We start from the raw sequence: 16,019 nt of genomic DNA, 5'->3' as shown, positions 1-16,019 counted from the left end.
TGATCTTGCGTAATCTAGTCTATTATTTTTTGGGTTTTCGAGAATATTGTTTTATCAAATTACTTTGCAGATACAGTAAAATATTCTGACACTTTCATTAAAATAAAATTTATAATATGAGGGTTTATACTTTTATTTAACCCGACATATGGTCGATATTTTTTCAAAATTTTATGGTAATAATTTGAAAACTTATAATTTCCAAACGTTCAACATAATTTTTTTCAGAAAATAAAACCTTTTATTAAAATAAAATAAAACATCAGGCTGTTCAGTACAGAGTAGTACACAGATGTAAATTAAAAAAAGCTAAAAATTCTTGAAGTCGTTTCGTCTTTAGGAGCAAATTAAAATGTCAAAACAATAATGGCTGGGTCTGGCTGAATATTCGGTTAGCTTTTGCACTGTTGTTGAAATTTCATTAAAAGTTGTACTGAAACTTGTGTAAAAATATTTTTACTGAAACTATTTCATCGAGTAATTAATTTTATAGCTATATCTGTCTAGTAACTGTGGCATACAATGTTTCTATTTGATGGCAAATATAAGTTGTTTTACAAGACACTATTCTCAATGTTTGCCTCTTTTTTGAACTTATAAGAGTTAGTGATTGCATAAGATGCCCGGTTCATTTAAAATATAAATATGATTTACTTCAATGTTACTAATATTAGTCTGGTGTTAAGAACATGCTTGAAATTAAATCACGCGTCAAAAAAGCATAGCTTTAATATAAATTTCCAAACACTTTTTGGTTATGCTCCAATATGTAGTCGTCTTATCCACACTTCAAAAACTAACGGGCAGACGCAAAAGGATGGGATCACACTTCTGCCATCGCCGCAGGAGGTGAGTGCATAAAAATCCAAAACAATTTATTTTATATATAATGTTACTAAAAATAGACACACTGTTTTGTCCTATGAGGAATTTAGTAGTCTTGGTAAAATGAAACAATAATAGTTTCTAATTCTGTAGCCTACTTAACTTTGCTGGTAAAGAATTGAGATATGTCAATTTCATTTTATTCTCTAAATCTTATGTCTAATTTAGGTGACACTAATTCTTCGTAAAAATGAGTTCAACAAAGAATTTGCCTCGGGATCCGTCAAGTCATATGATTCTAATCAGCTGGCCTCAAATGATCCCATTGAAGATACAAGAAGTGAAGGGCAGTGCAAGCTAACACCAGGTAATTAAGGCTTTGGTAATTATGATATACTAGCTTTTACCCGCGACTCCGTCCGCGTCTAATAAAAAATAGAAAACGGGGTAAAAATTATCCTATGTCCGTTTCCTGGTTCTAAGCTACCTGCCCACCAATTTTCAGTCAAATCGATCAGCCGTTCTTGAGTTATAAATAGTGTAACTAACACGACTTTCTTTTATATATATAGATGTAACATTCAGAGTCCATATACCAAGGCAAATGAATAGCACATGAATTTTTTATAATATGTAAAATGTGTACATGAAATAGTCAAGCGACCATTTCCCATGGACATCCCAATGCAGATGCATTGCCTACCTTTATAGAAACCTACCTATGCACAGAAAAAGGATATTTTCCCATTTTTTTTGTGCCCTCCTCTGCCAAATACACTTCTACTTCCCATCATTTCCTTCTAAGAAAAGGGTGGGAAGGGAACATGGACTAAAAACTTAAGTCTTCAAACTGATCAGACGAAACGCGTCATTGCTTCCACTTCATGCCTGTCTTTTGAGTGTCTTGTGGTATTCTGTCCTGGCCCATTTTTGCACCCAACTATTGTTGTTGTGGGATCTTCCAATGTTAAAAACTTTTGAAATTGCAAATTGTGGATTGCAATTTCAAAAGTATTTGCTAAAGTGAGATTAGAGAGTAAGATTGCTAAAGTGCTTATAAGTGACAACTCAACTTTGATGGTTAATTTGTTTTTGTAAATAGGGTTGAAACTCAATTTTTATCACATATTTTAATCTAGCTGACATGACATTAGTTGCTATATTATGACATTAGTTACTATATTATCACATATTCACTTACACAAATCAATACAGTCCATGACACCTTAGATATATAATTTTATTATCCCAGTAATATAACTGATGAATTTGATAGATTGAATTATTTCCTTACAGGTATATTGATGGGTGTGTTTGATGGACATGGTGGTCCGGCTTGTGCTCAAGTTGTATCTAAAAGGCTGTTAGATTATGTTGCAGCAGCCATGCTTCCTACGGACATAATTAATACAATTCTTAGGGAGCCACAAGGTGCTTTAGTGGACACATACAATGATAAAGTAAGTTTGAATATTAAAAAAAATAAATGCAAAAAATACTTTCGTTGAATAATGATATCTTGCTTACTTGGTATATAAATATACAAATTTATTTATGTGGCAAGAAAACTGAGATAATGCTAAAAATGACCTTATTATCAATATTTATATTATTCAGTTGGTATGGTTGGCATTTAGTTCATCACTGGTCTACTTTTAGCATCATTGTCTTCAATATAAAATGGTCATATTCAGATTGTATTTAAAAGAGAGTTTTATTAGAATCGGTTCTTAGGTTGTATAATTTATTTTTCAGATAGAACTTATAAATGATCTTAAAACAATATATGACAACAGCTTCAAAGAGTTTTTATTGGAGCTGGCAAGAACACCAAGAGACGAATTGAATGTGAACACAGCAATGGAGAAAGGAATCTTACAGTTAGACAATGATCTATCTAGAGAAGTTATTGAACCATTTTATAGTAATGGTGTAATAAACCAGAAGACATTATCTGTGGCTCTGTCAGGGGCAGTGGTCTGCGTATCATATATTAATGGACCTCATTTATACGTAGCCAATATTGGAGATTGTAACGCTGTGTTGGGTACATTGACGGATGATAATGAATGGTTAGCAAAGAAGATTACCAAAGAACACAATTCAGAAAATTTTGATGAATTGAAACGAATATGGAATGAACATCCTGACGATGAAAGGAAGACAGTGATTAGACGGGATAGACTGCTCGGCGAACTAGCTCCACTCAGAAGTATGGGTGATTATCGTTACAAATGGTCTACTGAGCTTCTGTCTAAAGTAGCAGTGCCATCTGTAGGGGATAAAGCGATACCTGCGAATTATCACACCCCTCCATATCTTACAGCTAAGCCGGATATTTTCTATCACAGACTGTCACCGAAGGATAAATTCCTAATTATAGCTTCGGATGGCTTATGGGACATGTTAACTCCCCTGCAGGCTGTTAAACTAGTCGGTGAACATATGAAAGGAAAAGTGTTTTACAATCCGCTAAAATTGCCCAAGAAGAATATACAGCTAGGAGATATTAACGAACTACTTCTTCATAGGAAAGAGAGTTTGAAGAGTAAGCCGAAGGATAGGAATGCGGCTACACATTTAATAAGGCATGCAATTGGTGGGACCGAGTATGGCATAGATCATTCTAGACTTGCCCATCTTCTCAGCTTGACACCTGATGTCAGTCGAATGTTTAGGGATGACATTACGGTCACTATTGCATATTTTGATTCGGAATTTCTTAGACAGTGTCCAGCTTAAAAAAGAAAGACTAGAAAACATTGTGCCTTGTATTTATTTTTGATACTGCAATAACTGAGGAAACATTTATAAACATAAGCTAGAGGTTGATGTAAAAGTAAATTAATAATGTATATAATACATTCGGTTATTAATAATTATGTGTGGATGTAAAAATAATTTGTGAAGTCAATTTATTACGTAGACTTGAGTAGCTGTTGCTATCTAAATATATGATTAAATATTAGGAATCGTCACCCAATAATATTGTGTACGAAATTTTATCTATGTATAAGGTTCAAGATTTGAAAACCAATATAAATATTAGGATTTGATAATAAATAAAAATCGGCTCAATTAAGAATCGAATGTTGATAATTTATTTAAATGTCTGGTTGGATATAATTTTTCTATTTTATTGTTTTTTTTTTTTGTTTAATAATTAAATAGGTTAAGTTTTGATGAGAATTGTCGCTGCAATATTTTTGTGTTGATTTCATGTGGTCAGTTTTTAACCATTAATATGACATTTATTGCAAATTGTTATTATTGTATATAATATATTATATTTTAATCATACATTTTATGTTATTTGCTATTGTAACCGTATAAATTTTAGCATATAATATATATGTTTGGGTGCAGAATTCTTGACAGTACAATAAAAGGAATTTTTAACACATTACTATATTAGTATTTATATTTATAAATTGTGAGCAATAGAATAGTGATAATGTACGCTGAAAATTTACAATTGAAACAATAATTAAAGCAATATAACTACCTCATTTACGTCTCTTTATTTATATAATACGAATATCGTAGTTTTTGTACTGTTTTGTACATTTTTTATACTGAACTATTTCAAGCTTCTAGGTACTTTGGTTTAGGCTGTGCCTTAATATGATATTCCGGTCAATTTGTACCGTTATATGTCAGAAACGATGGCTATCAACTAAAAAAGAAAACATATCTTACTAATATTATAAATGAGAATGTTTGGATGGATGGATATTTGTTAGAAGGTATCTCTGGAACGTGCTCAATGGATCTTAATGAAATTTGGCACGGTTGTAGAATATAGTCTGGAAGAATACATAGGCTACTTATTCAGTTTTTTTTAATTCCCCGCACGCGGAGATGCAGGTGACAGCTAGCTTTTGGTAACGTGTTCTTCTCTGCTGTTTCGTACGGGTCTGAAGTAAAGCTTAACTTACAAACATTGGAATTTAGTAAATAAAACAAATTCATTTCATTTTAATGGCCTTTAATCAGTTATATTAAAAGTGAATAATAACATATTAGTCAAGTTTTGTAAAGTTTGAAAATCGCAATAATTATGTACACAGAAAAAGTTACGAGACATATGTAGCACACAGCCGCGGAAGTGGTTCGGTTTTACATTGAAAGCCTGCTAAATGGTTCACTGAAAAAAATAAACAGATGTCAGGTTCATATCAAAATTGAGTACGCTTCGGTTTCTGTTTGCTTTCGCGGCCGAGTGCCGAAATGTTTAGAACATCTAATTTCCTTTAAAAGTTACAAAACATGGTAGCGAACTAAAAAATTTTTATCCTAATCTTAAGTCTAATACTATTTAATAAGTAATAAGGTGTAACTGTAACTTAACTATACAACGTTGAAAAATTTTCTGAATAAATTATTTTTTATACGTGAAAATATGTTATTAAGGTGAAAATCTTTGAATTTAGTGTTAAAAACAACATGTTCTGTGTAATATTTTTAAGTAAATTCCTTTATTTCGATTATCGTCATATCTTGAAAGGTATCTTTTTTCAATTCATTACCAATATTTCGATTTTGTAAACTAACTTAGCGTAGATAAAAAGTTAAATGCGAACGAATTTCCTGCAATTAATATAATTAGAGTTAAAATTTTCCAACATAAAAATACAGTACGTTGACATAAAAAAAATTAAAAGCAGTATGTATGTAAGTTAATAATCAACCATGCTAATGTTCTACATTACATCTATTGAATGAATTTCGGCTACAAACTTCGACTATGTTATTATAATTAATTGTAAATACTATTTCAATGTATTCATTATAAGAATGAATAGATAAGTTCCATTATATTTTTGAATACGGATTCTAATTTAAACATCTACAATCATCTTAAACGAATATTGGCATTATTGCCATTGCAAGGTAAGTTATAGGTAGAGGTAAAAAAGATTCACATAATATAATAAGTGAAGACATAAAATAAAAATACGTATGAATAGTTCGCACATGTTGCAAGTTACTTTAAAAGAAATACAAGCTAACATTAGAAAAACTTTTCTATAGCAAATTAAGATGAAATTAAATATTCATTCGTCACAAATGTTAACAAATTAATCGACTGTAATGCTTGGTTTACAATATGGCAGTACAGTAGGACAGTAGCGATGGACTGTTTTGTCTCACTGGTGCCAGTGAGTACCTACTGTACTGGAATAATGTAAATTAGACATTAATTCTAAAGGCGTGACTGAGCCATAATATTTTTATATCCTAATCACAAGTGAAATTACGCAGAACCATCTACTTATATCTAGACAAAATGCACAGCCCGCAAAATTTTGTCCTACTCTCTATTATTTCAAATTCTCTTCTCAACAATTTCTACAAACATCGTCAAAAGACAAAAATTGACTTGAAAACCATCGTTACACGTTAAATTTCTTCAAAATGCTTTTAAAGTATGCTAAATCATACAAAACTGTGAACCAATGATTTTAGTAAATTACGCTTGAATTATTTAAACAATTTTTTTTTCTATAAAGCAGTTTTTATCCGTAATTTCTTAACATTAAATTACAATTATACGAACGATGAGAAATTCTTAAGGGAAATATCCAAAAGTCCTCCAAAATATAAACATGTTGGTTTTCTTGGGTTCGATTTTGATCAACTTCCATCGCCGACCCACTTTATATTATGTATTCTTATCTTATCCTTGTAATTATCTTCGAAACACAGAGATGTGTGGATGTCTTGTCAATGGCATCCAATAAGAATTGATTTTATTTTTCTTACGGATTAGATTATTTTTGCCAAATAACTTAAATCAAAAATCCCGACTGACAGGTTCTAATGGTCAAATAGCGCCATCTATTCGCTGCATTTTAAAACAAACATTCCAAGAGTTCTAATTTAAACTAAACAAGTAATTTTACAAAAACAATTTCTTATTTTAAAATATACTGGAAAAGATAGAAAAAAGATTTAACAACGTAACAAAGAGTTATGGTGAGTGAGATTTGAACTCGTTTTCATCAATTTTTATTTCTTACTGTGGCCACAGTACGTTTTTTATGTCGATGTATTATACCGTCAGAGATAGGCCCTAGGCCTTCACAAAAAATTAATACAATAATAATAATACATAAAAACAAACTTACATACGGATAAAAAACGTTACCCTCTTGTCAGTCAGCTAAGAATGTCACGAAGGTTTATGCTTGATTCTGAAATGTATGCAATTTGTCTTTTTCTGTGCCGAAAATGTGAAGTTCTGGTGTTTGTTATCATTAGGTTCAGTTTCCACTGCCTGAAGAACTTGTACAAAATCTATTACTATCTATTGTTTTCTCTTTTCTTTGGAACAATTCTTATTGATTTTTTTTGAGATGTGACAATATATTTTCCGAAGTGTTTAGTTGTGTAGTGTAGTAGTGGAATCGCAAGGTTAATCATTGTTTATAACCACAGTCGTTTTCACTTATGGTGTGTTTATTGAAGCTGGTGTTAGAAAAGAAAGTTGACATTATTATCACAATATAGTTGGAATGATTTAAAAAAATGTACATGTCATTAATTCCTATAAGTTTTTGGTGAACTTACTGGCGTCACATTGACAGAGAATTTAATTTTCAATATTTAACTTAGTTTACGAACAGTGAAATCCATAAGATTTTAGTTTTTTTTTCCTTATCACCCAATAATTTCAAAGTTATTGAGTCGTAAATATTGTATACTTATTATCTTATAATAATAACATTTTTACATATTTTATTTTCTTGAAATTTATGAAAAGATTTTTTGAAATTTAATTTAATTGAATGGGAGATTCATTATAGTGATGGTATAAACAACGTTATTTGCGAATACAATCTAAATGGTATGTAATGTGTACGTTATTGTGCGATCGTGAATTACGCCCATTTGTGATTTGTCTAGCCATATTATAAAGATACGCATATTGCATATCATATAAGCCAAGTGATTACAAGTAGCTTAGGCAAATAACAAAAGGGCGGCATTTATGTTCGTTCTGTGGCATATTAATCGAATGTAACCTGTACTGATGTTTGATGGTCGATTTTATTCTAAGTATTAAATGTGGTTAAAAAGTGTATTAGTAAGAGTTTAAAATAATTGTGTACATCAATTATTTCGGCTTTAAAGCCTATGTTCTCTCTCTCGACCGGATTCTGTATTGCAATGAGATTAAGCTACGTTCAGCATAATACACAGGGCAGCATCAGATTTTGCATCTTGTGTAATCATAACGCAGAAAATAAAGCAAATTCTGAACAAATTTACAAACACTGAATTATAAAATGAAGAATAATTTAGCAAGAATATCTCGACCATACCCTAGAACAAACTCTGTTAATTTTTTTTTTCATTGAGTCGTTAACAGTGACAACCATTTATTTGTCCACTAGCAGTTGTTTTAACATTCCAATGAGATCTCCCAGTATTTATTCATTCTTTGTTTTTTTTTTCAAAATCCAATGACTACGATCAGATTTTCAAACCTTTACTCACTATTCTTTTAGTAATCGTATGAGAGCAGCACAAAACGTATACGACTAAGAGTAACATATTGTCTTAAGAATTAAATAAATTTTATTACCTTAATTTAAATTTTCCATTTCCTTATTCACTACTAACTTTAGAAGAATAAAAAGACGTTCTCACAAATAAAGGAGAGAAGATAGAAAATCAAGAATTGCGAAAACAAGGACAAGCAATGATAGTAGACAGTAGAGTAGCTGCCTATGTGAAAGTGAAATCCGGTGAGAGGATAATCGTGGATTAATCGCCCCCAAGAGACAAGGCCTGAACAATGCGAGGGTCGGCCTTGCTACCCTCGCGGAATTCCTCAAGCGTTAGCCGATCATCGTGGTTCTTGTCCATCTGGTCGAAGATCTTATCGACGCGCTTCTGCGGCGTATTCTCGTCTTCCGGCTGAGGGCTTTGACCCTGAAATGACAATTGGTAAAAAAAAAATAGTTGATGAAAATAAATACTCTTAGTCTACAACGACTACTACTAATACTACTAATAGTTCAAATAAAATGTGTGTTATGTTATGAAAGTATACGTACCACCATTTGATAGATTGCGTCGACTATGTTGTACATTTCGTCCCGAGTGATGTAACCATCATTGTCGACGTCGTAGAGACGAAATGCCCCTGAAAAATCAGTTGTATGTTTATTAAAAGTATAAAAGTAGTTGAACAACGGATGGACGGCCAACATGATACCAGAGCAAGTACAATTACTGTCAAAGTAGTACAGTTCCGTAGGTGTTGTTTCAAAAAATTATTGCAATACTGCATTGCTTGCTCCTCTTCCTCACTGTTACGCCTTTCGTGTATATATTTCTGTTAGTATATGAATGTAGCACAAGCAAAACCGAGCAGGCAGGAAGGACTCGGACTAATTTTCTATAAATTCGTAATATGGAGTTCAAAATTTAGGATGTATTTTAGTTGGTGGCCATGTTCATGCGCATGATCGAGTGTTGATTGGCGATCGTAGCTCACTGCAGGTTACGATGCAAGCGGCGTGATTCTCCGGTCACACGCGCCTTAAACCAAGAATCGATTTCGATCTAAATTTGTTTATTAACGTAATCTATATATATAAAAGAAAGTTGTGTTAGTTACACCATTTATAACTCAAGAACGGCTGAATCGATTTGACTGAAAATTGGTAGGCCGGTAGCTTAGAACCAGGAAAAGGACATAGGATAAGTTTTACCCCGTTTTCTATTTTTTTTTTATTCCGCGCGGACGGAGTCGCGGGTAAAAGCTAGTTTTAATAAGATCTTAGGAACACAACAGAAATCAAAAATTTTTGTATCTACTCCTATACAAAGTATAATCTTGTCTTGATTTCTATATCCGATGATGGATCAAATATTGGGTTCGGCCAATTTTTTCCACTATTATTATGACCTCAATAGACATTATCAATTTATTTATATGTACATAGTTAGTAACTATTTGCACGTGGCTGAACCGGGGTAATATTTAACCGTCAGGTCGACAATGTGTATTTAAATTTCACGATCATCGATTAAGTCATTAGACATGTAACCTACCAAAACCTTCCACTACCGTAGCATTAATACAAAAATATTTTTATTGCCTTAAGTCAAACTTTTCAATCACTTTTTATATTTCTAATAGAATCATCATCATCATCATCATCATCAGCTCACTATACGTCCCCACCGAGGGGCTCGGAGCCTACCCCAAGTTAGGGGTGACTAGGCCATAGTCAACCACGTTGGCCAAGTGCGGGTTGGTTGACTTCACACATATCATTGAATTTCTTCTCAGATATGTGCAAGTTGCATCACGATGTTTTCCTTCACCGTAAGAACGTCGGATAAATGTACATATGTAAATCGAAAATCGAAAAACACATTGGTACATGGCGGGATTCGAACCCAGGACCTGCAATTTGCAAGTCAAGTGCTTAACCCCTGAGCCACCGACGCTCTCTCTAATAGAATAAAATCAGTTAATTACTTTTGTTAACATGAAATGTTTTTCAGATTAATTGGCCATTAATACAATTATAGTTTTTAGTCAGATACTATAACTTACAGTGTAATTTCTCGTCGAGATTGCCCCGTGACGTCACTGACAGGGCTCGAATAAACTCCTCAAACTCGATCGAGCCATCCTGGAAAAAGTTAAATTACAACAATGTCATTCGTAATTTTCCTTCATAGTCATTATCACATATACAGAAAGTTTCAAGTGCTGTTGCTTTCAAATACAAGGGTCATTAAATAAATGATAATATTAATATTAATACCGAAATAATAATAAAAGTTAATTGTTGAAAACAGAAATTAATTGTCTTGCTAAAGACTTATTTTACTTACCATTGATTTTTGAGACCAAAATCTCTGTATAAAACATATCGTCAATCCTTATCATTATAATTCATAAAGCAGAGATTTATTTTTAAAGTTTATATGAACCAAACAAGGATTTTGGTCTCAGAAACCTTTAATTAGTAAAATTTTCCGCAACACTCACGTAGTTACTATTCAAATTCAATTGTGTTTGACGACTTACGTTGTTTTCGTCGAATACACGAAACACTAATGATGCAAATTTACTCGGATCTCCTTGAGGGAAGAATTGCTTGTAGATCTTAATGAAGCCCTGTAAATTTAATCACATTAAAATAATTACTTATAACACTTCAATCAATTCAGAGCCTGCTTGGTTTACATTATGTTAACCTTGCCAGTACAGTAATATAGTAGAGATGGCTTGAAGTGGACTGTTTTGGCTTTTTCTTTTCAGACAAAAATATATTTTATTAAAAGCATCTTAAAAGCTATATCATGATTTGTTTAAAGACCTAAGCCTAAAAGTTAGTGTGTTAGTGTTTTAATTGCATTTTACCTTAAACATACACATTATGCCAAGCCTTTCAGCGCATGCCGATATTGAAAAATACATAACAAATTATTGATGATAATCATTTTTGTATTTCTACAATAGTGGTTAAATTGTACTCGTTTCAAGTTACCTAATCTAACTTTTAAAAAAAATCACCATCCGAAATCATAGTTGTTTTAGACAGTAAGGGATGAAGGACTACCTAAATACATTTTCTTGAACTCTTTTATTAGGGATTAATTGTGTCTTTGTAATGTCGTACCTGTTCCGTCAGCAGGCCGTTCGGACAGTCTTTGAGAAAGCCTTTGTGCCTGGAATGAAAAACAAAAGAAAAATATGAATGAAATGTCTCGTTGGAGCAAGACTGGTAATTTATTATTTTTAATTTGTAAGCTCACCAAAGGCGTATCTCCTTCTCCGTAACTGAAACAAGAAAAAATATTGCGTTAATAATTTTTGAGATAATATATGTCTTTCTCTTTTTAACTCATAAACATATACAAACCTCACTTTAAATATATGGCGGCGACTATAAGCTATTACACTATATAATACTTTCTTCCAAAATGTTTTATTTTGTATCTACAGAGTAAATTAAAAAATAAATTTGAATGTTAGAAATATCCAGAACGACCTGTAATAACTTAGTAGTTCTTAAGACTTTACTAAAGTATTAAAACTTTCCTAAAATTGTTTTACTTTAAGTGTCTGTGAGAAATATATTAGGGCATAATTCTGGCAAACTATAAAACTACATCTTCACTATATTTGATAGTAGGCTGGAGTTATATAACAAACTTTCTCAAGATCATTATCGTACCACCGTGAAATTGGACAGTTTTCATAAATGTACCATCCAATGAAAATCTGCTTATCGGAGATGCTCCTACGTGACAGTTTTATTTTATATAATAAGTAAAAATATATATTTTACTTATTATATAAAATTACCGCAATTTTAACCAATTGTAATTAAAAAAAAAACTACTTTAGTAACCTATGTTATTAACCTAACCTATTTCTATTCAATATGTTAAATTTTATCCAGAATATTTACGATATTTTGGAGTCACGAGGTAACAAAAATCCATACATACATTTTTTGGTGTCAAAGTTTAACCGAAGATTTAACTTAGAGAATTAGGTGAAGCGCTAATTATGATCTAAGTAAATTACACCGTAGTATTTTTGGAACAAGTCTCTAATGCTTAGCGATTTTTGTGCTTTAATCATGTAATACTTTTTAAACATATATATTTAATTCTCAAATCAAATTTCCAGGTTCTAAGATCCTCGCTTTGACTTTAAAATATTATAAGGATAAAAGTTAATCAAACGATAATATTGTGGTTGTAAAATGGAGCCGAAAGATCCGGGAGCATTAACGTTCGCGGTCTTGCGATACTTTTGTGGCGGAGGTTTTTTTTTCGTCTTTTTTCCGGCGACCAAGTAGCAATATTTAAAATTGAACGAAGCCCAATTGCGTCCTGAGAATTTAGTATTTTGTGGCCGGCTTTATTAAATTTTTAGATTATATTGCCTTGTCTTGTTTTACACCGAGTGGTAATATTATTTGAGGCGGTGTTCGTAATGAAAGTAAGCATAAGAGATTATACGGACTTTTAACGACAGTTATGAAGAGTTGTCAAAGACCTGGTAAAACTAGAGTAAGTTTGGTAAATAAAACATTTAGTCCAACTTGCTCTCGACCAAATAGCTAGTCAAAAATTTGCATTAACATTTTTGGGGTATTTGGCCACAGCAGGCGACAGACTATTATCAAGACTTCATTTATCCAAGGTGTAGATGTATCTCAAGTTTTGAAGCATTAAATCTTTTAATCCCTTACTCTTAGTGACATGAATATTATTGGATTGATTAATCACACTTTCACAAATGGGCGTAACCATGACGATTTCGTTTTTTTATTGATGTTTAACATAACTTAACGGACATTATAATGTATTCTAGATTTTGTCAAACCTAGTAAATAAATTATAACTTTATGTAATCTTCCTAACTTTAGGGCCGGTCGATTTATTTGCAGTAAGCTTTAGCGGATAGCTTTATTCTCATTTTTTTTATTCTTATCAATTTATAGCATTATGTAAGTGACGTACCATTGAATCCTACAAGGATTTATGATTTTCAACAATTTTTTGTAAAACTGAGAAGTTTTCTTTAAACGAACTATTTATTTTGTAATTTTAATCCAAAATAGTAATAATATTAATTCATTTGGGCAAACATCAATAAAAATAAAATTTAATACACAAGTGTATTTTTACAAACACGTTTCCGCTTATGCTAACAACCATAGACCACATCTTCATTTTTAGCGGAAGATTTAAAATGTAATATTTATGCAGAATATATTAAATTGGAGGCATATAATATATATGGGGAAAGTATACCTATATAGTCTTGTCCACCTGCGAATTTAATCTCATTTCAATGGTGACACTTCAGAGAAATATTATGGCTGTTATTTTGGTTCGTGAATTTTTTTATACAACTATTGGGTTTATTTAACTTTTTAACAAATTAAATGAGTTTTCTTTAAAGTGTACTAAATTTCTTTCAGGTTACAATATTTGCGTTTTTGGTGAGTGAAACACTAGCTGGATATGTGTACCAAAAACCTACAATACCGTTTAATTTACCAATAAATACGCAAAATAATCATGATTCAACAGAAGAATTTTTATCTCAATCGCATGAGAAGGCCGTGTCATATTCAATACCTATAGAAGAATATAATTATGTAAAACAACACAAAGAAAAGCAACAAGCGTCAATTCACAATGGGGACCATTCTTATAACCTTGAAGAATCTAAGGACCACAATCTCAGAAACAAAGAAAATTTATTATTATTAGAGAAAATAATAAAACACTACGATACTGGATTTACAAACTTAGAAGAGACAGGAATCGAACACGTTGAGAATCTAAATGGCAATGCAATAGCCGAAGAAGTACTACAGCAAACAGGATCTCCTAATATCGTTTCTATTAATGAAGCACCAATTGTTAATGAAATTCCTAATACTAATGATAACCCTGTTCTGATACAGAATGTGATTCCCCAAACTGAAAATTACGTCCAACATGATGTGGTACAAAACATTGTTGAACCAGTCATCCATAAGCATATTTATTTCCACGTACCTCCTCCAGATATTGAAGAACCAGTATTACAACGTCTGCCTGAACCAACAAAGAAGATATACAAGATAATATTCATAAAAGTGCCTACACAAGAATCATCAAATAATGCGAGAATTCAACAAGCTATTAATAATCAGGTCAATCAGAACTCTGCTGTTTCGGAAAAGACTTTGATATATGTTTTAGTGAAGAAACCAGAACCCGTGCAGATTTTACCGCCGCCACCGCCCACTCCATCTCAGCACGAAGTGTTATTCGTGAATTATAGAGGGAAACAAAACAGTGCGCCTTTACCAATTGCCAGTGATTTGTTTCAAGGAAGTTCTGTGCTGAGCCAAACTGAAAATTTACGACTTGGATTGGTTAACGGCCAGTTATAAGGTAGGGTAGATAGATTTAAGGTATTTTAATTTGCTTAAAATACGAGTAGTCATTTTAATATTTTATTTTATTTTGAATCTTATTAGTAGTAGAATGGAACAGTAAAGCCAAATATTTACATACTTAATAATAAGCATTTCCAGTCGTAATTTTAACACATAATAATGTCTGATACGCTTTAATATCCATTTTTTTCGTAATTGTTGTGGTGTAATTTTTTTCTAATGTTCAAATACGAAATAACGACAACTTTCTCTAAGACAACGATTTAAGATGTATAAAACCGTTCAGGAAATTAATTAAGTTGCTGGGATATAATTAGGTGTAAAAATAATAGTTTATAAGCGATGTGTATATGTATTATAGTAATAATTTGTTTTATGATAATGTAATTTTTTAATTATCATGTAAAAATATAAAAAAATACGTTTGTTTTGGAAATGGATTTGTGTTTTTTTTAAGGAATAGTCACAAGTATTGGTATAAGACGATTTTTCGTTAACATCACTATTTACCACGCGCTAAGAACTTGGTGGATAATTTTTGATGCTGCTGGCTGTTTATGTCATATTTTCAACTCGTTTTGCTTTCCTCGAATTTTGTGTACTGGTTTTGCTGTGCGTATATAAATTTCTACTACCGCTATACTAGTATTTATCAAAAACACTAAATAATGGATGGTTCCGTTGTGATATAATTTTGATTACGTTAAGTTTTTGAGGTATCAAATTAACATTTTAAAATATGCATATAAGATTTAACTATAAAAAAACCTTCCATAATCTTGCGCAGATGTCTCATTAATAATGATATAATCGTGTTGCGTAATCGAGAAAATTTGATTACCGCATCCAAAACGTTCTCACGAATTTTTACAGCATCCGAGGTTTAAAACAACTATCGTTTTGTTTTATCTTTTAATAAAATATACTACATTTGATCTGGCACGTCGCAAATCAGGGTACTCTTTGTTAAATGCCAACTTAAGGACCCGGTTCTTTTTTCTTTCGTTCTACACATTTTTCAATAAGGACGAACAAATAACTGACAAAAATCTCATATGTTTATTTCTAAATTGAATATCGTAAATTCAACACCACCAATGATCCGTGGCAATAATAAATCCCTTCAGACCTGTTTATTGTGTAACATAATCCGGTTTTTCTATCCAATATCGATAGACTCGTTGAAAGGATATTTATTTGGATGCTGAAATGGAATATTGTGCGAAGACATGTGTTCGTCCAGAT

At 31.8% G+C, this 16,019-nt stretch overlaps 3 protein-coding genes across 7 annotated transcripts in view; 2 read left to right on the top strand and 1 right to left on the bottom strand.

Annotated features, from left to right (window-relative positions):
• The first annotated feature begins 314 nt into the window (after positions 1-314).
• On the top strand, positions 315-3,646 carry LOC106719869 (pyruvate dehydrogenase [acetyl-transferring]-phosphatase 1, mitochondrial). Its single transcript, XM_014514338.2, has 4 exons — positions 315-849; positions 1,054-1,192; positions 2,122-2,285; positions 2,581-3,646. Exons 1-4 carry the CDS (start codon positions 646-648, stop codon positions 3,565-3,567), a joined length of 1,494 nt encoding a protein of 497 aa, XP_014369824.2. The 5' UTR covers positions 315-645; the 3' UTR covers positions 3,568-3,646.
• A 3,977-nt stretch (positions 3,647-7,623) lies between these two features.
• LOC106720027 (frequenin-1) overlaps positions 7,624-16,019 on the bottom strand; it is a 120,001-nt gene continuing 111,605 nt past the window's right edge. For all 5 annotated transcript variants that reach the window (XM_045686259.1, XM_014514570.2, XM_014514572.2 and 2 more), the window contains 6 exons: positions 11,617-11,641; positions 11,481-11,529; positions 10,886-10,975; positions 10,406-10,484; positions 8,892-8,980; positions 7,624-8,766 (listed from right to left, as the gene is read on the bottom strand). In XM_045686259.1, the coding sequence (XP_045542215.1) occupies positions 8,599-8,766; positions 8,892-8,980; positions 10,406-10,484; positions 10,886-10,975; positions 11,481-11,529; positions 11,617-11,641 (500 nt within the window). In that variant the 3' untranslated portion in view covers positions 7,624-8,598. The remainder of the gene's footprint in view (positions 8,767-8,891; positions 8,981-10,405; positions 10,485-10,885; positions 10,976-11,480; positions 11,530-11,616; positions 11,642-16,019) is intronic.
• LOC106720025 lies at positions 13,663-14,870 on the top strand. Its single transcript, XM_014514565.2, has 2 exons — positions 13,663-13,711; positions 13,803-14,870. The coding sequence occupies exons 1-2, from the start codon at positions 13,673-13,675 to the stop codon at positions 14,766-14,768; spliced, it is 1,005 nt and encodes a 334-aa protein (XP_014370051.2). The 5' UTR covers positions 13,663-13,672; the 3' UTR covers positions 14,769-14,870.

The sequence above is a fragment of the Papilio machaon genome, chromosome Z (genome assembly GCF_912999745.1).
Source record: "Papilio machaon chromosome Z, ilPapMach1.1, whole genome shotgun sequence".
NCBI classification, from domain to species: domain Eukaryota; kingdom Metazoa; phylum Arthropoda; class Insecta; order Lepidoptera; family Papilionidae; genus Papilio; species Papilio machaon.
This window is presented reverse-complemented; position numbering and strand designations above follow the sequence as displayed.

Excerpts from the sequence above, each read along its gene's own strand:
- LOC106720025 (XM_014514565.2), top strand. The coding sequence starts at position 13,673 with ATGGTGACACTTCAGAGAAATATTATGGCTGTTATTTTG. Across the intron at positions 13,712-13,802 it reads ATATTATGGCTGTTATTTTG|GTTACAATATTTGCGTTTTT; the intron begins GTTCGTGAATTT and ends AATTTCTTTCAG.
- LOC106719869 (XM_014514338.2), top strand. The coding sequence starts at position 646 with ATGATTTACTTCAATGTTACTAATATTAGTCTGGTGTTAAGAACATGC. Across the intron at positions 1,193-2,121 it reads GCAGTGCAAGCTAACACCAG|GTATATTGATGGGTGTGTTT; the intron begins GTAATTAAGGCT and ends ATTTCCTTACAG. Across the intron at positions 2,286-2,580 it reads TGGACACATACAATGATAAA|ATAGAACTTATAAATGATCT; the intron begins GTAAGTTTGAAT and ends TTTATTTTTCAG.